The sequence below is a fragment of the Eleutherodactylus coqui genome, chromosome 9 (assembly GCF_035609145.1).
Source record: "Eleutherodactylus coqui strain aEleCoq1 chromosome 9, aEleCoq1.hap1, whole genome shotgun sequence".
Taxonomy (NCBI): domain Eukaryota; kingdom Metazoa; phylum Chordata; class Amphibia; order Anura; family Eleutherodactylidae; genus Eleutherodactylus; species Eleutherodactylus coqui.
The window spans coordinates 90002061-90027494 of NC_089845.1; the positions used below are offsets into that span (position 1 = coordinate 90002061).

The 25434-nt window shown below is 45.9% G+C and overlaps 1 protein-coding gene across 2 annotated transcripts in view; it reads right to left on the reverse strand.

Moving 5' to 3' along the window:
• Positions 1–25434, reverse strand: part of CCDC178 (coiled-coil domain containing 178) — a 371972-nt gene that overhangs the window by 42612 nt on the left and 303926 nt on the right. For both annotated transcript variants that reach the window (XM_066578043.1, XM_066578044.1), the window contains one exon: positions 20340–20474. In XM_066578043.1, coding sequence (XP_066434140.1) covers positions 20340–20474 — 135 coding nt within the window. The remainder of the gene's footprint in view (positions 1–20339; positions 20475–25434) is intronic.

Below are 25434 nucleotides of genomic sequence, written 5' to 3' on the forward strand. Positions count from 1 at the left end.
CCTCTGTGCGCTGCTCCCTCGGACTTACTGCCCTTACTACTACCTCACTGCAAGACAACTGTGTCTGATCGTCATCTTCCTCCTCACCCACAGAAAGTTGTTGAGACAGTTGGCGTAAGTCCCCAGCCTCTTCCCCCGGACCCCGGGAACTTTCGAATGGTTGGGCATCAGTGACGATAAACTCCTCTGGTGGGAGAGGAACCGCTGCTGCCCAATCTAAGCAGGGGCCCGAGAACAGTTCCTGGGAGTGTTCCCGCTCCTGAGCAGGTGTTATTGTAGTGGAGTGAGGAGGCTGGGAGGAAGGAGGAGCAGCAGACAGAGGATTCGGATTGGCAGCAGTGGACGGCGCAGAACTGCGGGTAGACGATAGGTTGCTCGAAGCACTTTCTGCCATCCAGGACAGGACCTGCTCACACTGCTCATTTTCTAATAACCGTCTCCCGCGTGGACCCATTAATTGGGCGATGAATGTGGGGACGCCAGAAACGTGCCTCTCTCCTAATCGCGCAGCAGTCGGCTGCGACACACCGGGATCAGGAGCTCGGGCTGTGCCCACACCCTGACTTGGCCCTCCGCGTCCTCGGCCGCGTCCACGTCCTCTAGGCCTACCCCTACCCCTCAGCATGCTGTATTACCAGTGATTTGATTTCACAGGCAGGAAATAAATTGGCGCAAGACTGCAGGCCAAATATAATTTTTGCCCTTTTTGGAAAACGAAAGGCCCCACTGCCTCTAGTGAATGAATTATCTAAGTTTAATAACTGTGCTGTGTCCCTGCTTATGTGTCACAGAACGTGAGGGTAGCAGAGTTATTATAACTCTGGCAGAGCAGGTATTTTTTTCCCAATTAAGGAAAGCAAATGGCGAAGCCAGCAGTAAAGCGTAGCTGGGTGCGTCTGATTTAGCAATGTTGTTCACGCAGCTCACACGTGTCCACCGCCCTTAGGACGGACAGAGGCTGGACAAATAGATTTGTTTTCAGTTTTTTTCCACCAAAAGGCAGCACTGCGTATATTCAATGAACATGAGAAGTTTAATAACTGTGCTGTGTCCCTGCTTATGTGTCACAGAACGTGAGGGTAGCAGAGTTATTATAACTCTTGGAGAGCAGGTATTTTTTTCCCAATTAAGGAAAGCAAATGGCGAAGCCAGCAGTAAAGCGTAGCTGGGTGCGTCTGATTTAGCAATGTTGTTCACGCAGCTCACACGTGTCCACCGCCCTTAGGACGGACAGAGGCTGGACAAATAGATTTGTTTTCAGTTTTTTTCCACCAAAAGGCAGCACTGCGTATATTCAATGAACATGAGAAGTTTAATAACTGTGCTGTGTCCCTGCTTATGTGTCACAGAACGTGAGGGTAGCAGAGTTATTATAACTCTGGCAGAGCAGGTATTTTTTTCCCAATTAAGGAAAGCAAATGGCGAAGCCAGCAGTAAAGCGTAGCTGGGTGCGTCTGATTTAGCAATGTTGTTCACGCAGCTCACACGTGTCCACCGCCCTTAGGACGGACAGAGGCTGGACAAATAGATTTGTTTTCAGTTTTTTTCCACCAAAAGGCAGCACTGCGTATATTCAATGAACATGAGAAGTTTAATAACTGTGCTGTGTCCCTGCTTATGTGTCACAGAACGTGAGGGTAGCAGAGTTATTATAACTCTTGGAGAGCAGGTATTTTTTTCCCAATTAAGGAAAGCAAATGGCGAAGCCAGCAGTAAAGCGTAGCTGGGTGCGTCTGATTTAGCAATGTTGTTCACGCAGCTCACACGTGTCCACCGCCCTTAGGACGGACAGAGGCTGGACAAATAGATTTGTTTTCAGTTTTTTTCCACCAAAAGGCAGCACTGCGTATATTCAATGAACATGAGAAGTTTAATAACTGTGCTGTGTCCCTGCTTATGTGTCACAGAACGTGAGGGTAGCAGAGTTATTATAACTCTTGGAGAGCAGGTATTTTTTTCCCAATTAAGGAAAGCAAATGGCGAAGCCAGCAGTAAAGCGTAGCTGGGTGCGTCTGATTTAGCAATGTTGTTCACGCAGCTCACACGTGTCCACAGCCCTTAGGACGGACAGAGGCTGGACAAATAGATTTGTTTTCAGTTTTTTGGCACCAAAAGGCAGCACTGCGTATATTCAATGAATAACAACTGTGTTGTCGCCCTGCCTATACAATTCTTTCCCTGCAGTATCAATGGAGGGTGCAATGGTCTGCAGAGGCGATTTTGAGAAGCAAAAAAAAATGCAGCACAGCTAACAGCAGCCTGGACAGTACTGCACGTGGATAAATATGGCCCTAGAAAGGACCGTTGAGGTTCTTGAAGGCTACACTCACTCCTAACACTCTCCCTGCCTATGCAGCACTTCTGTCCCTAATGCCAGGTGCAACGGTCTGCAGAGGCGATTTTGAGGAAAAAAAAATTGCCACTGCTAACAGCAGCCAACACACAGCTATCAGTGGCCCTAATAAGGACCTTTGGGGGGTCTTGAAGCCTACACTAACTACCAATTCTTTCCCTACAGCAGCTCCGGTACAAACAGCACTGTCCCTCATCTAACTCACACCGCATCTGAGGCGAACCGCGGGAGGGGCCGACTTTTATGTTCGGGTGACACCTGATCTTCCCAGCCACTCACAGCAGGGGGGTGGTATAGGGCTTGAACGTCACAGGGGGAAGTTGTAATGCCTTCCCTGTCTTTCAATTGGCCAGAAAAGCGCGCTAACGTCTCAGGGAAGGAAGTGAAAATAACCAGAACACCGCATGGTGTTCGTTACGAATAACGAACATCCCGAACACCCTAATATTCGCACGAATATCAAGCTCGGAAGAACACGTTCGCTCATCTCTACTAGCTACTGATTTATGCTACTTTATTTATGAACTGTTTATTTTGCTTTGTATGTACTGCTTTATTTGATAGAATACAATAAAAAACTTATGTAAAACTTTGTGGCATTCCCTTTACATAGAATGATTTCTAGTCGAGAGGGCATCAGGTTTACAAGTGTGTGGCACTCCAAAATTTGCTAAATCTTCACCTTTAATCCATTCTTTGTGTGGCATAGATTTTTATGCAGCTCCCACTTCCATCTTTCCTCATAATGACTCAGTCAGCGACAAATCAGAACTACTTTGAGTCTATTACAGAGGCTGGAAATTTCTCTGTTTGAGTTAGACAGTCTGGGTGAAACACTTCTTCCAAAGTTCAAATCACTTGTTTTTACTCATCACCGATGCAGAGATTGATTCTCAACTCGACACTCTATATTATTGAATTCCACTGACAAGGCACCCAGTTTTGGTGCTCTTTAGCCCACACCAGACATTTCTTTTTTTTTGGGGGGGGGGGGGGGGCTTGTAACGAGACGTTTTTCCTTTGCCTTGTAGAAGCAAAAACCTAGTCTATATATGACTATATTGCATGGTATGTTACTTTAATTCTTGCCGTTAATGGAATTCCACTGCATTGAAATAGCAGCAACTGATATTCATCGATTCTTCTTGACAATTCTGTACAATGGTCTACTGTCTTGGATAGACATTTTTGACGGGTGGCTCATTTTCTTCTCCACAGCAGTTAAGCTTCTTTTTGTATATTTTGAAACAATGTTTTGGAAATATTGAGATTTTCTTTTTGCCAAACTCCACTTTTTATAAATTTTATGGAAACATTTTGTGACTGCCACTTAAATACTTTGTTCTTTTTACTTCATCTTTCTTAAACAGGAAGCTAAAGTGCGAAATTATTCAAAAATATTTAGCTTTATTAAAGAGGTTGCTCTACCAATTAAAATAGCTTTACAACCACTCCGTCCTTCCTGGTTGCTGCTGACTAGGACCTAAGTCAAGGCTCTGGCCAGTCATTGGCTACAGAAGTCATATGTCCTGGTTAGCAGCAACCAGGAAGGACAGAGTGGTTGTGAAGCAATTTTAAGTGGTGGGAAAAATCTCTTAACCAATCAGCAAACAATAGTTGGACTATTATGATGGTACTGGGGAAAGGGCTAGATGGACTATTATGCAGAAATGGATTGATGTTGAAGGAGTTGTGTAACTTTTTTGTAAATCATATTCTTTGAATTCTAAAACTTGCATTTTACTCGTAGTATAGAATAATAAATCTAGTTTAAGAAAATATAAAGTTGAGATAACTGATGAACATGACGAAAAATGTATGGCGATATCATAAAAACACATGTATTTAAAATAAACGGTAAGCAGACTATTATGAAATGGGTAGCATAGTTGTTACAGATTTGCTTATTTAAGATACAGAAGCTTCCAATCAATGTTTCAACACTTTGAACATTCTAGTCAAACTCCTTGAGTTTATGGGCATATCTCACCTGAAAATGCTTTTTGAGTAGTACAATCAAGGCAGGTACAGTCATACCTCTACTTTGGTCGCCGCCTTCTTTCGCCAGTTTCTATTTTTCCTGGCAGAATTCTGCCCCTACTTATGAGGCCACCGGCCTGATAACGTGGGTTGAATGCCCCGCTTCCAGGAAGAGAATGTTGTGATTGGCTCAGGAGCGTCCTGGCTCAGCCAATCACAGACGGCGCTTGATGAGCCAATCACAGTCATTCAATGAATGACATCAACCAATGTTACTAGAAAGAGAATGGTGTTTCAGTGCTAAAGCCAACACGGAAGCCTGACGGAGTGCCTGGAGAACAGTGAGAGGGAAGGGGACGCTGCCTGCAAGGTGAGTAAATTTTTTTTCTTCATGTAGTGTAGCTAGTAGAGATGAGCGAACGTACTCGTCCGAGCTTGATATTCGTGCGAATATTACGGTGTTCGGGATGCTCGTTACTCGTAACGAGTACCACGCGGTGTTCCGGTTACTTTCAGTTTCCTCTCTGAGACGTTAGCGCGCTTTTCTGGCCAATTGAAAGACAGGGAAGGCATTACAACTTCCCCTTGTGACGTGCAAGCCCTATACCACCCCCCTGCTGTGAGTGGCTGGGGCGATCAGATGTCACCCGAGTATAAAAGTCGGCCCCTCCCGCGGCTCGGCTCAGATGCCGTGTGAGTTAGTGAGGGAAAGTGCTGTTCTATTGGAGTTGCTGTAGGGAGAGTGTTTGTAGTGAGTGTAGGCTTCAAGAACCCCAACGGTCCTTCTTAGGGCCACATCTACGTGTGTGCAGGCTGCTGTTAGCAGTGGAAATTTTTTTTTTTTTTTCTCAAAATCGGCAGTGCAGAGCATTGCACCCGGTATTAGGGACAGAAGTGGTGCTTAGGCAGGGAGAGTGTTAGGAGTGAGTGTAGCCTTCAAGAACCCCAACGGTCCTTCTCAGGGCCACATCTACGTGTGTGCAGGCTGCTGTTAGCAGTGGAAATTTTTTTTTTTTTTTCTCAAAATTGGCAGTGCAGAGCATTGCACCCGGTATTAGGGACAGAAGTGGTGCTTAGGCAGGGAGAGTGTTAGGAGTGAGTGTAGCCTTCAAGAACCTCAACGGTCCTTTCTAGGGCCAAATTTAACCGTGTGCAGTACTGTGCTGGCTGCTGTTAGCAGTGTTGCATTTTTTTTTTTTTTCAAAAAATCGTCTGTGCAGAGCATTGCACCCTCCATTGATACTACAGGGACAGAATTGTGTAGGCAGGGCCACAACACAGTTATTGTTCATTGAATATCCGCAGTGGGGCCCTCCCTTTGCAAAAAAGCGAATTAATTATATTTGGCCTGCCTGTGTCAGTCCTAAGGTCTCCGTGTACGTGTGTGCTGCGTGGAGAACGTACAAAAATCAAACGCAACCAGCTACGGTTTACTGCAGGCTTGCGCCATTGTCTTTCCTGACTGGCAAATACCTGCTCTGCCAGAGTTAATAACTCTGCTACACTAAAGTTGTGTGACACTTTTTCAGGGCCACACCACAGTTATTAAACGTATTGTTCATTGAATATCCGCAGTGCGGCCCTCCCTTTGCAAAAAAGCGAATTAATTATATTTGGCCTGCCTGTGTCAGTCCTAAGGTCTCCGTGTACGTGTGTGCTGCGTGGAGAACGTACAAAAATCAAACGCAACCAGCTACGGTTTACTGCAGGCTTGCGCCATTGTCTTTCCTGACTGGCAAATACCTGCTCTGCCAGAGTTAATAACTCTGCTACACTAAAGTTGTGTGACACTTTTTCAGGGCCACACCACAGTTATTAAACGTATTGTTCATTGAATATCCGCAGTGCGGCCCTCCCTTTGCAAAAAAGCGAATTAATTATATTTGGCCTGCCTGTGTCAGTCCTAAGGTCTCCGTGTACGTGTGTGCTGCGTGGAGAACGTACAAAAATCAAACGCAACCAGCTACGGTTTACTGCAGGCTTGCGCCATTGTCTTTCCTGACTGGCAAATACCTGCTCTGCCAGAGTTAATAACTCTGCTACACTAAAGTTGTGTGACACTTTTTCAGGGCCACACCACAGTTATTAAACGTATTGTTCATTGAATATCCGCAGTGCGGCCCTCCCTTTGCAAAAAAGCGAATTAATTATATTTGGCCTGCCTGTGTCAGTCCTAAGGTCTCCGTGTACGTGTGTGCTGCGTGGAGAACGTACAAAAATCAAACGCAACCAGCTACGGTTTACTGCAGGCTTGCGCCATTGTCTTTCCTGACTGGCAAATACCTGCTCTGCCAGAGTTAATAACTCTGCTACACTAAAGTTGTGTGACACTTTTTCAGGGCCACACCACAGTTATTAAACGTATTGTTCATTGAATATCCGCAGTGGGGCCCTCCCTTTGCAAAAAAGCGAATTAATTATATTTGGCCTGCCTGTGTCAGTCCTAAGGGCTCTGGGTACGTGTGTGCTGCGTGGAGAACGTAAAAAAATCAGACGCAAGCAGCTACGGTTGAGTGCAGCCTTGCGCCAATTTCTTTCCTGCTTGGGAAATCAAATCACTGGTAATACAGCATGCTGAGGGGTAGGCCTAGAGGATGTGGACGCGGCCGAGGACGCGGAGGGCCAAGTGAGGGTGTGGGCACAGGCCGAGCCAGTGCGGTGGCCAGGGGTAGAGGCAGGGCCAGACCAAATAATCCACCAACTGTTTCCCAAAGCGCCCCCTCGCGCCATGCCACCCTGCACAGGTCAAGGTGCTCTACGGTGTGGCAGTTTTTCACAGAGACGCCTGACGACCGACGAACAGTGGTGTGCAACCTTTGTCGCGCCAAGATCAGCTGGGGAGGCACCACCAACAGCATGCGCAGGCATATGATGGCCAAGCACCCCACAAGGTGGGACGATGCCCGTTCACCGCCTCCGGTTTGCACCACTGCCTCTCCCCCTGTGCCCCAACCTGCCACTGAGATCCAACCCCCCTCTGAGGACACAGGCACTACCGTCTCCTGGCCTGCACCCACACCATCACCTCCGCTGTCCTCGGCCCCATCCAGCAATGGCTCTCAGCGCAGCGTCCAGATGTCGCTAGTGCCACAGTTTGAGCGCAAGCGCAAGTACGACGCCACGCACCCGCACGCTCAAGCGTTAAACGTGCACATTGCAAAATTGATCAGCCTACAGATGCTGCCGTATAGGCTTGTGGAAACGGAGGCTTTCAAAAGCATGATGGCGGCGGCTGCCCCGCGCTACTCGGTTCCCAGTCGCCACTACTTTTCCCGATGTGCCGTCCCAGCCCTGCACGACCACGTCTCCCGCAACATTGTACGCGCCCTCACCAACGCGGTTACTGCCAAGGTCCACTTAACAACGGACACGTGGACAAGCACAGGCGGGCAGTGCCACTATATCTCCCTGACGGCACATTGGGTGAATTTAGTGGAGGCTGGGACAGAGTCAGAGCCTGGGACCGCTCACGTCCTACCCACCCCCAGAATTGCGGGCCACAGCTCGGTGGTGGTATCTGCGGCGGTGTATGCTTCCTCCACTAAAGCACCTTCCTCCTCCTCCTCCTCCAACGCAACCTCTGTCTCGCAATCAAGATGTGTCAGCAGCACGTCGCCAGCAGTCGGTGTCACGCGGCGTGGCAGCACAGCGGTGGGCAAGCGTCAGCAGGCCGTGCTGAAACTACTCAGCTTAGGAGAGAAGAGGCACACGGCCCACGAACTGCTGCAGGGTCTGACAGAGCAGACCGACCGCTGGCTTGCGCCGCTGAGCCTCCAACCGGGCATGGTCGTGTGTGACAACGGCCGTAAGCTGGTGGCGGCTCTGCAGCTCGGCAGCCTCACGCACGTGCCATGCCTGGCCCATGTCTTTAATTTGGTGGTTCAGCGCTTTCTGAAAAGCTACCCCCACTTGTCATACCTGCTCGGAAAGGTGCGCCAGCTCTGCGCACATTTCCGCAAATCCCACACGCACGCTGCCACCCTGCGGACACTGCAACATAGGTTTAATCTGCCAGTGCACCGACTGCTGTGCGACGTGCCCACGCAGTGGAACTCTACGCTCCACATGTTGGCCAGACTCTATGAGCAGCGTAGAGCTATAGTGGAATACCAACTCCAACTTGCGCGGCGCAGTGGGAGTCAGCCTCCTCAATTATTTACAGAAGAGTGGCCCTGGTTGGCAGCCATCTGCCAGGTCCTTCGAAACTTTGAGCAGTCTACCCAGGTGGTGAGCGGCGATGCTGCAATCATTAGCGTCACCATTCCTCTGCTATGCATCTTGAGAAGTTCCCTGCAAAGCATAAAGGCAGACGCTTTGCGCTCGGAAACAGAGGCGGGGGAAGACAGTATGTCGCTGGATAGTCAGAGCACCCGCCTGTCTATATCTCAGCGCGTTGAGGAGGAGGAGGAGGAGCATGAGGAGGATGAGGAGGAGGGGGAAGAGACAGCTTGGCCCACTGCTGAGGGTACAGATGCTGCTGGGCTGTCATCCTTTCAGCGTGTATGGCCTGAGGAGGAGGAAGAGGAGGAGGAGGAGGAGGATCCTGAAAGTGATCTTCCTAGTGAAGACAGCCATGTGTTGCGTACAGGTACCCTGGCACACATGGCTGACTTCATGTTAGGATGCCTTTCGCGTGACCCTCGCGTTGCACGCATTCTGGCCACTACGGATTACTGGGTGTACACACTGCTCGATCCACGGTATAAGGAGAGCCTTTGCACTCTCATTCCCGAAGAGGAAAGGGGTTCGAGAATGATGCTATACCACAGGGCGCTGGTGGACAAACTGATGGTAAACTTCCCATCCGACAGCGCTAGTGGCAGAAGGCGCAGTTCCGAGGGCCAGGTAGCAGGGGAGGCGCAGAGATCAGGCAGCATGTACAGCGCAGGCAGGGGAACATTATCCAAGGCCTTTGCCAGCATTATGGCTCCCCAGCAAGACTGTGTCACCGCTCCCCAGTCAAGGCTGAGTCGGCGGGAGCACTGTAAAAGGATGGTGAGGGAGTACGTAGCCGATCGCACGACCGTCCTCCGTGACGCCTCTGCCCCCTACAACTACTGGGTGTCGAAGCTGGACACGTGGCCTGAACTCGCGCTGCATGCCCTGGAGGTGCTTGCTTGTCCTGCGGCTAGCGTCTTGTCAGAGAGTGTGTTTAGTGTGGCTGGGGGAATCATCACGGATAAGCGTACCCACCTGTCAACCGACAGTGCCGACGGGCTTACACTCATCAAGATGAACAAAGCCTGGATTTCCCCAGACTTCTCTTCTCCACCAGCGGACAGCAGCGATACGTAAGCAATACGTAGGCTGCACCCGCGGATGGAAGCTACGTTCTCTCTCACCATCCAAAACGGGGACATTTCTGCTTCATCAATCTGTGTCTAATATTCCTCCTCCTCCTCCTGCTCCTCCTCCTGAAACCTCACGTAATCACGCTGAACGGGCAATTTTTCTTAGGGCCACAAGGCTCACTCATATAATTTTTCTAAACAATTTTTATATGTTTCAATGCTCTTAAAAGCGTTGAAACTTTAACTTGAACCAATTTTTCGTTAAACTGGGCTGCCTCCAGGCCTAGTTACCACTTAAGCCACATTAACCAAAGCGATTAATGGGTTTCACCTGCCCTCTTGGTTGGCCATGGCCAATTTTTTTGATGTACATTAGTACTGTTGATACAGCAATTTTTGTGGGCCCTCGCCTACAGTGTAATCAACTGAATTTTTAGCCCACCTGCATTACAGCTGATGTTACATCCGCTGTGTTGGGCAATGCAATGGGATATTTTTGTGTATCGCCGGTGGGTTCCAGGGAGCCACCCATGCTGTAGGTGCACACGGAGTTTAACCTACATCTGTCCACCCCAGAACCCCAGTCTGACTGGGGCATGCAGTGTGGGCCGAAGCCCACCTGTATTAAGCACGACATTACTACCTCAGCTGTGTTGGGCAATGCAATGGGATATTTCTATGTACCGCCGGTGGCTTCCTGGCACCCACCCATGCTGTGGGTCCACAGGGAATTATAAATGCATCTGTTTCCACTTGTAAAGAACCCCAGTCTGACTGGGGCATGCAGTGTGGGCCGAAGCCCACCTGCATTAAACATGACATTACTACCTCAGCTGTGATGGGCACTGCAATGGGATATTTTTATGTACCGCCGGTGGGTTCCAGGGAGCCACCCATGCTGTCGGTCCACAGGGACTTCACAATAGGGAGTTGTACCTGCCTGTGTCTATGAATTAAAAACCGCGGTCTGACTGGGGCATGCAGACACCTTGACAGAATGAATAGTGTGTGGCACATAGGTTCCCCATTGCTATGCCCACGTGTGCAGCTCCTGATGGCGGTGGCACAGGATTCTATTTCTCATTGCTTCTGTACAGCATTGTGGGCTATCGCCCCGCCCCTTTTAAAGATCGTCGCTGCCTAGCTGTGCCAACCCTCTGCAGTGTGTGCCTGCGGTTCCTCCTCATGGCAGACGCACTTCTAAATAGACATGAGTGTGGCGTGGCATGAGGGCAGCTGAAGGCTGCGCAGGGACACTTTGGTGTGCGCTGTGGGGGGGAGGGGGGGCGGTTGGGCAGCATGTAAGCCAGGAGAAGTGGCAGTGGAGTGTCATGCAGGCAGTGATTGTGCTTTGTTGGAGGTAGTGTGGTGCTTAGCTAAGGTATGCATTGCTAATGAGGGCTTTTCAGAAGTAAAAGTTTTTGGGAGGGGGGGGGCCCCACTCTTGCTGCTATTGTGGCTTAATAGTGGGACCTGTGAACTTGAGATGCAGCCCAACATGTAGCCCCTCGCCTGCCCTGTCCATTGCTGTGTCGTTCCCATCACTTTCTTGAATTGCCCAGATTTTCACACATGAAAACCTTAGCGAGCATCGGCGAAATACAAAAATGCTCGGGTCGCCCATTGACTTCAATGGGGTTCGTTACTCGAAACGAACCCTCGAGCATCGCGGTAATTTCGTCCCGAGTAACGAGCACCCGAGCATTTTGGTGCTCGCTCATCTAGCTAGGGCTTATTTTTGGGGGAGGGCTTATATTTCAAGCATCCCTCCATTCCCGAAAATTGGAATGTCTAGAATTAATTCATTGGATTTCCATTGATTCCTATGGAAATAATTACCTCTAGTTTCATTGGATTCAAGTATGGCCGATTGCTTTCAGAAGGATTACCAATGAAACTAGAGGTTTGACTATAATATGCAATTACCCCCCAAAATTGGAAAATACTAAAATGATATAACTACTGTAATGTATCCCTATACATAAATGAAGTGCTGCTTATTGGAAAAGCTAAACATCCTAAACAAGCATCACACTGCAGATGCCACTTGTAACACAATGAAAGTAGTAATGCTGCTTGTCATGAAAATAGTAATAAAAAAGCCAATATGACATTCACTTTACAATAAAACAGTACTACAGAACACTAACAGAGATCTATGTCTATCTGAGGGACCTTCTATATATTACACACAGTCTCATAGCCAGACAACGAGTAATTACAGTAATACATATTTCTATTTGAAGGCCTGATCTGATTTCATAAGTTATACCGGTGAATGGTTTATATCAGTGCTCAGAATCTGAACTGAGAATTTATTTAGGTAATTTCCTGATGTCTGTTCTATATTTTATGTGAGGGGTCCACCTTGATTCCTGTCCTTCCTGTCATTCATAGAAGAACACTAGGACAGGCACTCTTTTCAAGCTCTCAAGCAAAAATCACTATACAACCAAGTGACCTTACACTGGAGCTCAATAACTTTCTATTACAGTTTTCGCTGTCTATTTGATGCTAAGCATATATGGACAGAATAATACATATTCACTTAATACGACAATATATAGGGGCATGAACATAGAAGAGTGAGGGGGCAATAATAGAAGTTAATTTGATCCCCCTCATCTGCGGACAGGAAAGCCTGGCATGTACTTCTCTCTCGCTTCTTTTACCTAGTGGCTATAAAAGCAGTATGATGCTTGTGTCAGTTCCTCCCTACATTGCTAAAATTATGGTAGCTCTGGAAATAGGGAGCACTGTACAGATCACTGTGACATGTTCTATTTAACCCCGTAAGGACTAAATGCAGTAAATATACAGCGCTTGGTTCTGGGCTTTAATCCTCACCCATAGCAGATGTACAGTAAGGGATTAAAGCCTCTGCTCCTGCAATCAAGCAGGAGCAGGTGAGGTCCTCGGCTGTCAGACACAGCAGAGGACCCAGAGGAGAAGCGATTTTTAACCACTTCTGCCTTCTCTTCTGGGTCCTCTGCTGTGTCACTTCCTCTATGCAACCCAGCGATCACGAACCGCTGGGTGTCCCCCTGTTACAGCAGAGATGCAGGGTCCTAGCAGACCCTGATCAGCTCTGTTTGTGACTGATGTCCCTACAAGGGGATATTTTCTAAGGTTGCCCCAGCTACAGTGGAAAAGTGTGAAATTTAAAAAAAATGACAATGTAAATGACACCCAGAGGTTTTATATGACGTTATGGGGTAACATAGATGGTAAAAATAAATAAAAAAAATAAGTATAAAAAATTACAGAATAAAATAAAAATATATACATAAAAAAGGAAATGACCCACCGACAACGCCGTCACCCTATGGCCTAGCAATCTAAAATTATAGATATTATATTTCAAAACATTTGAAACAAAATGAGGAACCCATTCCCATACTTTATTTTAGCGTAAATATACTAATTTTAAAAAAATACAAGTATAGATAAAAAAAATAAAAAAGTATTACCGTCAATAAAATAGAAAAAAAGTCAGTGGAGAAAAGATATTAAAAAATAGCCCTATATGTCACGGGGAAAAAAACGCAGCAAAAATAATTTTGGTAGCTGAAGGAAAAAAAAAACCAGGGTAGTAAAACTACCGCAAGGGTAAAATCCCTAAGGCCTCATGTCCACGGGGAAAATAATAATTAAAATCCGCAGCGGATCACCCGCGCGCGGATCCGCGCCCCATAGGAATGCATTGACCACCCGCGGGTAGCTAAATACCCGCGGATGGTCAATAAATGTGAATTAGAAAAATCATGGAGCATGAAAAAAAATGGACATGCTCCATTTAGGTGCGGATCACGCTCCGGATGGCCCCATTGATCTCTATGGGGTGCGGGAAATCCGCTGCGGGTGTTAAATGCCATTTATTTGGGTGCGTGAAATCTGCATGCGGATTACAAGTTTGGCTTCTTTTTCAGTGGCCTTGCATTTTTTTTCACGCGCAGATGCAAAAATGCCATCCGCGTGCATACACGCGTGAAAAAAAACGCATCCGCGTGTCATCCGCATGCAATAAAATACTATTTTAAGCTCATCCGCACTGCATCCGCGGCCCAAATCCGCGTTACAAATCCGGAGCAGATTTGATTTTCCCCGTGGACATGAGGCCTTAAAGGGTCTGGTTCTTAAGCACCAAAACAGCCTGGTCCTTAAGGGGTTAAAGAACAGGAATTTATCAAAGTCTAGTCTGCACAACATGTTTGTTGAAGTGTATCATGGCAGGAACAAAGGAGATTTCTGAGGACCTCAGGGTGTCTTCACAAGAGCATAATTCTCAGCATGCCTTATGCATGACACAGTCGCACGTCGTGCAGCAAGTACACAATGACATTACATACTTGCTGCATGCCGCCAATCACCCTGCACTATCTTGAAGTATACGCGTGCGTAATACGCGGCAAGATAGAACAGGCTGCGATCTTTATTGCTTGTGTATTTCACGCAATGTATGTAAGCAGAAACATGGGAGCTTATGACAGACTGGTACAGCGTATTACGCGTGCAAAACCTGCTCAGATAATACGATGTCACCACTCAGTCGTGGGAAGAAACCTCATAAAAAGAGTTAGTAATGCTTATCAAGCTGGAAAAGGTTACAAAACCATCTCTAAAGAGTTTAGACTCCACTAATACAAAATCAGACAAACTGCGTACAAAGGGAGAAAATTTAAGACCCTTATTACTCACCCCAAGACTGGTCAACCAACAAAGATTATGCCAAGAACAAGGTGTATAATAGTCCATGAGATAACAAAGGAACCCAAGGTAACCTGTAAGTAAAGGCCTTTGTCACACTAGCTAACATTAATGTCCATAAATCCACCATCAGGAGGACACCGAACAACAATTGTGTGCATAGCAGGATTGCAAGGAGAAAGCCACTACTCCCCCAAAAGAACATTGCTCAGTTTGCTAAAGATCATCTGGACAAGCGAGAAGGCTAGAGCGACAATGTTTTGTGGGTAGATGAGACCAAAATTGAGCTTTTTCATTTAAACAAGAAACGTTATGTTTGGGAAAAAACCCACTGTTATACAGCAGAAAAAACTTATACCATCTGTAAAACATGGTGGTAGAATCATTGTCTAGGCTTGTTTTGCTGCATCTGGCCAGGAGGACTTGCCATCGATGACGGAACAATGAATTCTAAATTATGCCAGCAAATTCTAAAGGAAAGTGTTAGGACATTGTCCGTGAGTTGAATCCCTAGAGAACATGGGTCATGCAGCAAGACAACCACCCAAAGCACACAAGTCATTCTCCAAAAGAATGCCTAAAGAAAATTAAAGTTAAAGTATTGGAATGGCCAAGTCAAAGTCCTCACCTTAATCCTATAGAAATGCTGTGGAAGAACCTGAAGCAAACAGTTAATAGGAGGAAACCACTACATAAGAGTTTTGTACAGAAGAATGTGCTAAAATTCCTCCAAGCAGATGTGCAGGACTAATCAGCAATTACTGGAGATGTTTAGATGCCATTAATGCTGCACAACAGGGTCACACCACATACTGAAACAAAGGTTCACATACTTTTGCCACTCACCGATATTGGATCATTTTCCTCACTAAATAAACTACTAATTCTAATGTTTTTCACTCATTTGTTTTATTTGGTTCTCTTTATCTACTTTTATGACTTGTGTGAAAATCTGATATAGTTTTAGGACAAATATAAGCAGAAATACGGAAAATTCTGAAGGGCTCACAAACTTTCAAGCAACACTGTATAAAAGTTGAAACATGCAGATCAAAATCCGGATAGTTTTGTAAATAATGTCAAATCAATTTGATTTTTCAAGATGATGGTCAATGAGAGGCTTACAGCGCAAGATTTTGATTTTCCTCTGGGATGCTGATGATATAGACTCAACTGTTCCCTAGTGCTAAAAGCCCCGTAGACCCAGTGCGAAGAAGAGAAATGTAAATAGTTAGTTAAATGTTGGATCCTAATAAAATGCAGATTTCTATTTACAATTATATATGTATCTAGGCACCAGCTTGTCACCAGAAATGTGCAGCTTTACGTACGTACGTTCTGTTAGCTCTAGAGTTGTACACATAGGAGATTTATGGAGCAGTCTAAAAGAAAAATTGTCTTTGTTGTCCGTATCAACCAATCACAGTGCAGCTTTCATTTCCCATAGTGTTCTTAAAAAATTAAAGCTGCTCTGTTATTGGTTGCTACGGGCAACAAAGACAGTTTCATTTTTAGTCAGTTTCAAAAATCTGCTGTACAGAACAAGATCAGTCAGCATTAGAGATGAGCGAGAACGCTCGGTTAAGGCAGTTACTCGAGCGAGCATCCCTCTTCTCGAGTAACTGCATACTGGTCTGAGCAAATTCGGGTGGGTGGTGGGGGGGAGAGGGAGATAGCGGGGTGAGGGAGAGAGAGAGATCTCAATAGCACAAATAATGTGCTATTTAGCTAATACAGCCTAACAAAAAATAAAGCCTAACAAAATAATATCATTTGTGCTATTTTGCCCCCATTTTATGCTGCCCTTTAATGGGGCAGCAAAGTATGATACAGTAATATTGGTTGTTTAAAGGGCACAAGTCATCATGCTAAAACGGATCTATGAGAGACAACTGGCAGCGCGATGCAACTTTCATGGAGCTCAGTTGCAATACCAGGCATAACCCACGGATAGGTATGGCGCTGTTTTTGGAAGAAATCAGCCATGTTTTTCTAATCTTATACAATCCATTTAAACTGCCCATAGAGTCAAAAGCTCTGCTGAATGTGATAATTGCTCTGACTGAATTATATTCATTACTCGAACAGTCATTTATAATTTGCACACTTAAACAGGTATTTTACCACACTTATAAAAATCTTCAAAGCCACCAGAGATGCCGGGCATGTCCACTGCAGGGCTTATAGTGTGCAGATTTTAGATTCCCTTCCCTTTTGTCCTTTATGATAATCATACCTTAGAATGCTCTGTGGAAGTTCTGGCCTGCCTAGCTCCTTCCTCCTTCTGGTTTCCTGCCATCACTCTCTGTTTCCGCAATTTTTCCTTCTGATTAGTCAAAATATGATTTCTAATTTATTACTTACAGATGTACTTTTTTAGCTTGACTCCTAATGCAATGTGATATCATGGAGTGTTGTGTTATCGGGGTGGTTTATTTACTCTTTGAATTGCTTTACAATGGGTTTTTGTTGTGTTAATATAAAGAGAACAAAAGCTGTTTAATGGGCTAAGATAAGATAACTTTTTGCTCTGTGCTACAAAATTTGCTGCATGTGTAGCAGGACTTTACTGGTTCTGTTATGGCCCTTTTACACCTAATGAGAACCTCACATTCTCGTTTGCTCAAGCGTACGAGCTGTGATGTCATCACCAGTTCATTAGAGCTTGTGCAGCCTGTTTAGACAGGCAATTTATTGTTGGGAATCTTGAACTTGTCATTCTATAGTCTATTCTGCCACTGAGTTTGGTGTAGAGCCATGAGTTTAGTTACCATGCAGAACCAGAGAGTAGTCAGAAGGAAAGCCCAGGGTCAGCGGTGGGAGGCAATACAGGTGGATGAGGCAAGTAACATAGTCAGAAGGGAAGCCAGGGGTCAGCAGCGGGAGGTCTTGGTTTGCAGTAGAGGTGGAAGAGGTGAGTAACATAGTCAAAAGGGAAGCCAGGGGTAAGCAGTGGGAGGTCTTGGTTTGCAGTACAGGTAGATGAGGTGAGTAGCATATTTAGAAGGGAAGTTAGGGGGTCAGCAGTTGGAGGTCTCAGTAGAATTGCAGAGGAGCAGGTGAAAGAGGAGCTTGATCAAGGGCTAGTGGAGCACAATAATCACAAGCTGGTGCAGTGGCAGGGTCAGGCTTTTATAATGAGCCCAATCAGGAACAGAGGCGGAGTCAGGACCAGGAGGCAGGAACTAGATAACTTGAATCATGGAACAAGGTTGAGAGTCATGCAAGGGAACGGTCTACAGGCTGGATGGCTCGACAGTAGGAGCCACTGAATGGAACGCAGGAGGTTCCCGGTTCGATTCCTGACACATTCACTTCTTGGTCAACGTTTCACTTTTTTTTTGTGAAGCACTGAAGAATCAGTGTTTAAACGCAGCAAGAAGCCAACGATGATTTTTATGCCGGCTAAAACTGAAAGATTCTTGTTCGTCATTCAGTCATTGGCTTGCATTTAAACTGAACGATTATCGTTCTCTTCAGTTTGTTGGAATGATTATCATTCCAAAAATCATTCCATCTAAACGCACCTTTATGATGCCTATGCTAACATCAAATAGGTTAATTCTAAGTTGTAGTGGTTTACAGACATGATTATAGACCTGTATGCAGAGGGTTGCCTTTTTCCACGGTTCACTGTTTACATCTCTCTTATGCTTATGACCCTTACTTGCTTACAGGTTTATCTTCTATGTCTTACATTGCTTCATTGGGGGCGTTTAGTCTATGTTTCCCTGTTACAACTTTACTGTATGTCAAAAAGAACAAAAAATTGAAAAAAAAAATTACTTTGCTAGATGGCATAATAAAGCCTGTATACTGTGCTTTCACATAATTCAGTCTTGGCCTATGACTCCCAGAATTGAAGTACAGTAGTCATATTTAGTGCTGACAAGCAATGTCTTAAAACCCACCAAAGTGATTAATATCTTCATCCCTAGTTTAAGCATGAGTCCTCCTAACTAAGCTCAGGTTGGTGTCATCTTCTATAACTGCTTCTTGCGTTAGGGGTGCGACCGCCCTGCCATGTCCGGGACTGTAAGTGAAATATAGTAAAACAATCTGGCATTCAGACGCATGCTTGAGAAATGTCTTTATGTTGACAATCCAGAGTACAGTGACAGATTAAGTTGTGACGTTTCAGTCCTACCAGGATATTCTTCAAATAACCGGAATACTCAGTATAAAGGCAGATAATAGATAAGGAGCACGCTATGTTAGCGGCACCTGCCTCCGGTCTCCTACTTCTTACGTGAAATATTGTCTATAACAGCAACAGAGGTTTTGATATTAATTAATCTATGAGAATTCAGACAAATTCCCTATTACAGAGTCTTTGTTCCTTCATATGAAACAATGGAGGCTAAATATAAACGTGTCTTTAACCATTTCATCATTTACTTTTGTTTGCTACAGCAAAAATAATACCGCTGAGAGGCTCATTATGATTTATGTGGACCGCCCAACCAAGGTTCAGAGAAGGTGAGAACAACACTCCCTTATGCTTGGTCTCACAAACTTGTGCACACCTGCGACATTCGGGTTGGCATGTAGCTTTCCAGTATTTTTTTAAAACAAGATTAAGACCAGGGTCACACGGGCGTAAGGGCATTGCTTATGTGCATGTATTAGGGCTACTTCACACTGGAGAGAAAATCGCGCGATTTACTCGCGATGCGAGAGTGAATAAAAAAGGAATGATTATGAAACCAATGATTTTCAATGGTTTCATTCTCATTTAGGATGTTTTCACTCTTGTGATGCTGCATAAAAAAAAATTGCAGCATCTACTTTCTTTTTGCGATATCGCCCATTGTTTTCAATAGGGCAAGCAGCAAGAGCGCTAGCCCCATTGAAATCAGTAGGAGAAGATTGCGATCCCATGCCACGGCTGTGAGAGCCGTGGCAGGGTATTCCTTCAGCCCTACAGGGATGCACGGCTGTCGCATCCAGGGGTTTATACGTTCTCAATGGGGCCAGCAGCAGCAGTGAAAGAACATTGCGATCTCCTGCTGCGGTGTAGATGAAGGGAACCCCTGCAGTGATGTGAGGCGGTTTCTATGTGAAAACACCTCGCATCCACGGAATTTCAGAAGGATTGCGAGGATGATATCGGGCCATGAAACGTCATCCAATATCGCTCTCGCCAGTGTTCAGGGGCTCTTACTATATTTTTTGCTTGTGCAAATCCTGCTTATTTGCATGCGCAAAAAAACATGCCACATTGTTCACATAGTTCAATATGTGCTTTAGTCACATGCAGGAAAACAGAGCTTGCTGCATTTTTTTGGCACAATCTCTTGAAATCAATGGGTTCTATTCTCTGCACACACAAATGTAGGACTGTGGCACACGAATGTTCTTGCGCAGCATTTTGCACGCACAGAATATGTGTGCGCAATACGCAATGAATAGAACCCAATGATTTAAATGGCTTCATTGATCTAAGCCTCAATTGTCTTATTTGCTAGAAAATCTGCTTCGTTACACAAAATGTATCGGTTAGCAAAATCCAGGTCAAGTTAATTTTCCCAGATTAGCTCATCCCTAGCTGGGAGACGAGACCTTCTTGTCAATGAGACTGGAAGTGATGCCATTTGGTTGACAGATGCAGACAGGAGGGGGCATCACACCGGATAATATGTGCCCTCATCTCACCTGGCAAGTTGCATCTGTTACGGAAGTTGTATGTTGTTTAGTGGTTACGTAAGTCATATGTTGTTGCCTTCTATCCTTAGCAATGGGATGAAAGCTGTTCAATAGGATGATTTGGTATTGTTGAAAACACGGTCGTAGAATGCTGCATGCACACGTATGTATATATGTTCCGTATGTGCATATGTCGCATGAAATCTGTGCATGCTATTGAATTGTCATTCCAGTTTATTAAAGAGGTTACAAATTTTATAAAACCCTGATGGGCTATGCTTTAAATGCTTCATCACACTACCCATCATTTGCTTTTCAATCTAGATGGGAATGATCTTTCCTACTACTTTGCAATCACCTACCTGCACAGCTAATATTTTCTGAGCATTCTCTTGAGAGGCTGCCTGGAAGCGGGCCAGCCCAGCCTGGTTATAGAGGCCTCGTTGTTTGAAGAACTCCACCAACGCCCGATGCATCCTGCTCTGCAGCACCGAGATCTACGGGAGAGAAAAAAAAAGAAAGAAGAGGAAGGGGGGGTTGAACAAAAAAACCACAAGCCGAAGCAGGAGAGGAAATTAATGGCAGTGTTCAAGAAGAATGATGGAGGGAAATATAGAAAGCAGTCAATAGCCCATTCTGCACTGTACAGACCTGACAGGAATTTCACAGTCTCTTGATTTTTCAGCCCACTCATGTGCATTCATCAGAATCCAGTCACATCTGGCTGCCAGGATGGGGGGTTAATTTTCTCTAAATGCCTCAGCAGTTTTGTTCTAGCTGAAGCAAACTCTGTGACTGCAAAGCTGATGAGTAAAATATTTCTACTTCACCCAGTTTAACTCAAAACCGATAGCTTTAGGACATATTGAACCTTTTTGTTCGGGCTTTTATTTGATAGAAGGAATCCTCGGAGGCCTTCGGAGCAGCGCGTCAGGTCAGCAAAACATTTAAAATGCAAGGTTAGGACTTTGATGGACATCATGTTTTTCCTTCTTTTCCTTGTACAGCTTATCATAGCCTGGCAATGTGGGCTTCGGAGCATGACAAAACTAAAGAGAATTAACTCAGCCATCAAACGCTGAGGGAGAACAATAACAGGATAGAAAATTCCACGCAGAACTCCCTATTAATCTGACTCCTCGCTATGAACATGTGACATGTCAACATGCACCTCAACTGGAGCGAAAGTCGATTTTGAAAAAGTGACGCAAGGTGTCGTATAAAATGTATCACATCTCGAGAATCACTGCGATGCCTAGAATAGAATAAACTGTTATTGCAAATCTAACTGGAAAGATGAGAAATCTGGATCTCCAGCTTGCACAACTGTAGCAATACAAGACTGTTAATGTTCCATTAACACTCGGAGAGAGCAGGCAGAACTCATCATTTAGTTTGTAAATTAAGAACGCATCATTAAAATCATTAAAGACTATCGCCAATAAATAAAAAAAAATGCATGAAACAATAAAAGCTTGCTATAGCCCCGAGGGTAGATGTAGGGAATGGGAAATAGATGCATACATGGGCCCTGGAGGGGCCTAAAGACCCTTGTGTCACCGAGGACACAATATTATAAATGGCACATGGGAGGCCAGTTACAGGTTCTGCACTCAGTCCATCAGCTTTGCTACAGCAATGTTAGGAACTCTCATTTGCGCTGCAATGTTTTGTGAAAAGCTTAGCCTGCAGAGGCTAGATTGCAAAAACCTAGGCCACTCCCACACATGCGCGTTTAAATGTGATTACCGCAGTAATAGAGGTATAACGCTGCCATTGATTTTAATAGGGCTTCACAGGCATGCACTTAAATGCAGCGCTTTGTCTGCTCTATTTTGCCGCATTTTCACGATTTTTAGTGCACCATGTTACCCATGACAATGATAGGGTGTCTTAAAAACCACTGTCGGACGCTCAAAAATGGCAGTATAATTGCGACAATTTTTTGACACTGTGTGAGAGTGGCCTTAATGAAAATGATGTAAAATGTCAATTTACTTAAAACTGTTTATAATGTCATATTTTCGAGCAGAGAGTATGTTGTGCAATAAGTCGCATTTATTTTAGTTTGCCACAGCAAAAATAATACCGCTCATTATGACTGTAGGTGGACCGCCCAACCAAGGTTCATAGAAGGAGGGAACAACACTTCCCTATGTTTTATCTCACAAGGCTATGTGCACACCCGCGACATTCAGGTTTAGTAAGAGTTGGAACGTAGCTGGTTTGCGTGCGCCTTTGTGCTGTGTACTTGTGCAATGGGCATTACGTATTTACGCATGTGTTTTACTGTACTTTTTGTGGATGTAAAAAAAAATTCAAAGATGTTATTATTCAGTAAAATAGGCAATTAAGTTGGTTAGTGCAATATCTGCTATTTATGTGTGTAAATATGCAGGATAATGGAGCATGCTGCGTATCTTTTTGAGCGAACGAAGTGCACATGTAAAATACACTTATGTGAACGAACCCATTGAAATCAAATTCTGGCCTGTGTCACCCGAATCTAATTGCGCAGCAATACATAGTGGATAGAACCAACTGATTTCAATTGGTTTGTTCACTACACATATTTTCCACGTGCATTTCTCTTGTGCAAAAAATAGGCAGCATGTTCTATTTTTCTGCACATTTGCGCAAGGAAAGAGCATATGGGTGCCTGCACACGAACGGAATTTCCAGCGCGTTATTTTAGGCACATTATCTGCCCCAGACCGCAGCCAATATACTCCTATGAGGCTCCGCAGTTGTCCCCAGACGGACAGATTTGTATCGCGTTTTTTCACGCGCGTGAAAAAATCTGCGACCTGTTCTAATTTGGGTCGGATTCTGCGCGTGAAGCCTCCAATACAAGTGAATGGGTGCGTTTTTTCACGCAGTACATCCGCAGTGCAGCTGCGGATGGAGTCACTGGTTGCTATGGCTACAGGAAGTAGGCATGGTAGGAGGCGTCCCAACACACAGCACAGAGCTTCACAGGCAAATTTGTAGAGGGAGATAGGTAGTATTTCTTGCCAATGCAGGATCTAAGAATGCAAAATCTGTAGTAATGAATTCGGCCGCCTGCAGACGAGCGGGTCGGATCCGGCGGCGAGAATTCTCGCTGCGGGACCCGACCCGAGAGCCTGCAGTGACGAGTGCGTACTCACCGCGCCTGGCGGCCCCGGCTCTTTCATGTGCCGGCTGCCGCGCAGCCGGCGCATGCGCAGACCGTAGCAGGCGGCCGGGTGAGTGCGAGCCCCGCACAAAAATAGGACATGCCGTGGTTTGTTTGCCGCGCGAGATTTTGTGCGGCCAAACCGCGGCCGTCTGCATAGGAGTGCGTATTGTAATGCACTCCTATGCAGACTTTCAGCGGCGGAAATCCCGCGGGAAATACCGCCGCGGGATTTCCGCCCGTGTGCAGGCGGCCTTCCTCTTGTGAATTTTTTTGCAGTGACTGAAATAAAGTCACGCTGGAGAAGCGCCTGAAAAAAGTTACATGGATCAACCATGCCCACAAAGACATCTGCTCACCGGGTGAAAGCATGTTGCCAGAATAATTTAACGGTGCTCGCACAAGCAAGAGGGACAAAACGGAGTCTGGGTGTTGGTTTTTAAGCTGTTTTCCAAGGAATGGGCAGTTCTCTAGGGGTTGGGTTTACAATAAGGGGTGTCTGCTGGTTTTTCTGCGCGTTTTTTTCCGCAACACATCCGCGTATATCCGCGCGTGATTTTTCACGCATCCGCACCTATCCACAAGCACATTTAGGCCGGCTTCACACGAGCGTGACGGGCTCCGCCGCGTAATATTCCGCTGCGAAGCCCGTCACGGCGCCCCCCAGAGACCCCATACTTACCAGCGGAAGATAGCGTGAAGACGCTTCCCCGCCCACCGCCGTCGCGTCATGTGACACGCCCACCGCGTCACATGACGTGGCCGGCCGTGTCACGTGACGCGCCGGCTGCGTCATATGACGCGCGGCGGTAGGCGGGGAAGCGTTTTTTCATGCTATCTTCCGCTGGTTGCAGCGGGAGATAGCGTGAACGGACGGCTTCCATTGACTGCAATGGAAGCCGTCAGCGCGTACACCCGCAGCAAATAGAACATGCTGCGGGTGAGGAAGGGAGATTTCACGGTGCGTAATTCCGCGGTGGAATTACGCATCGTGAGCATTGTGCTATTAGGTTCAATAGAACCTAATAGCAGGGGGCAACGTAGCGGATTTTTGCTGCGGATTTACGCGGCGTAAATCCGTTCGTGGGAAGGAGGCCTTAGGTACCATACGCGCATGAAAATCCGCTAGCGGAATCCGGAACGCTCGTGTGCAGGCGGCCTATATTGAACTCATTGCCCATTTCAATGATTGGGGGCATGGTTGCGTGTTTTTTTGCACGTGCAAAAAGTAAAGCAAAACATGCACATGCACACACAAATACACAATGCCATCGTGCAAATAGCCAGTACAGATGCGCCCATGTCACACGGGTCTAACAGTGTATTTAGTGTTTTTGCTATTAAAAATACCGTACTCCAACAGAATCCTAATGGACCCTATTAAAGTCAATGGAGCCCGTCAGTATCAGTTTGGATTTAGTCAGAAAATGGATTTTTCACAGCAGAGCTCTAGGCACAACTAAACTTTTTTTTTTCAGGAAGTGTGTGTGTGTGGGGGGGGGGGGGGGGGGGGATTTCAGTGGGACATGGGATGTTAAGAGACTTTGTATTATATTTCATCACTATATTTCGCCTCCTCCATGTTTAACAACATTTCTGCACTGCTACCCAAGCCGCTGCTTTTAGATTAACTATTTGAAGCTAAGGACATCCATACACTGTCTTTAAGTATATGGTATATGGCTTGCACTGGCTATGTGTTCGGGCGCTTGGCTTTTAAGGGCACCATGCTCCAGAAACAGAGGCTATATGATCGCTCTTCAGCATTTAGCACTATACCTGTGTCTGGCATTTGTACCTGCTGCTGCAGCTTCCACCAAGACCTCTGTCTCCGAAGCATGGCACGCTGAACAGGCGGCTCCCCTGTAAGACAGCCAGTGCCGTTCATACACCACATACTTAGAAGCAGTGTATAGATAGGCATTCAAGTAGTGAAGCTGGAAAAAGTGGTCTGGACTGCAGCTTGTCAACTTTTTTAACCCTTTCCAACCCACTGTCTGACGTCTGAAGACATTCTAATTGAAGGCTGTACAACTCCGATGCCAGAAGACGTCCGGCAGGGTATTCTTACAGCATATTACTGGCTGCTCTGTTGTCGGGAGCCTCTCCAGTATGTCCCATACCACAGTGCTGGCTCTATCCAGCAGATGGCGCCATTGTATAATCGTAGAAAGAGAAAGCCCCCTAGGAAACCCTGAATCCAAAATTAGATTGCAAAGGGTTAAACATGAAAGAGGCAAAATACAGTAAAGTAATACATACATTTTATTAATATCCCACAGCCCAATGGATTCCTCTCC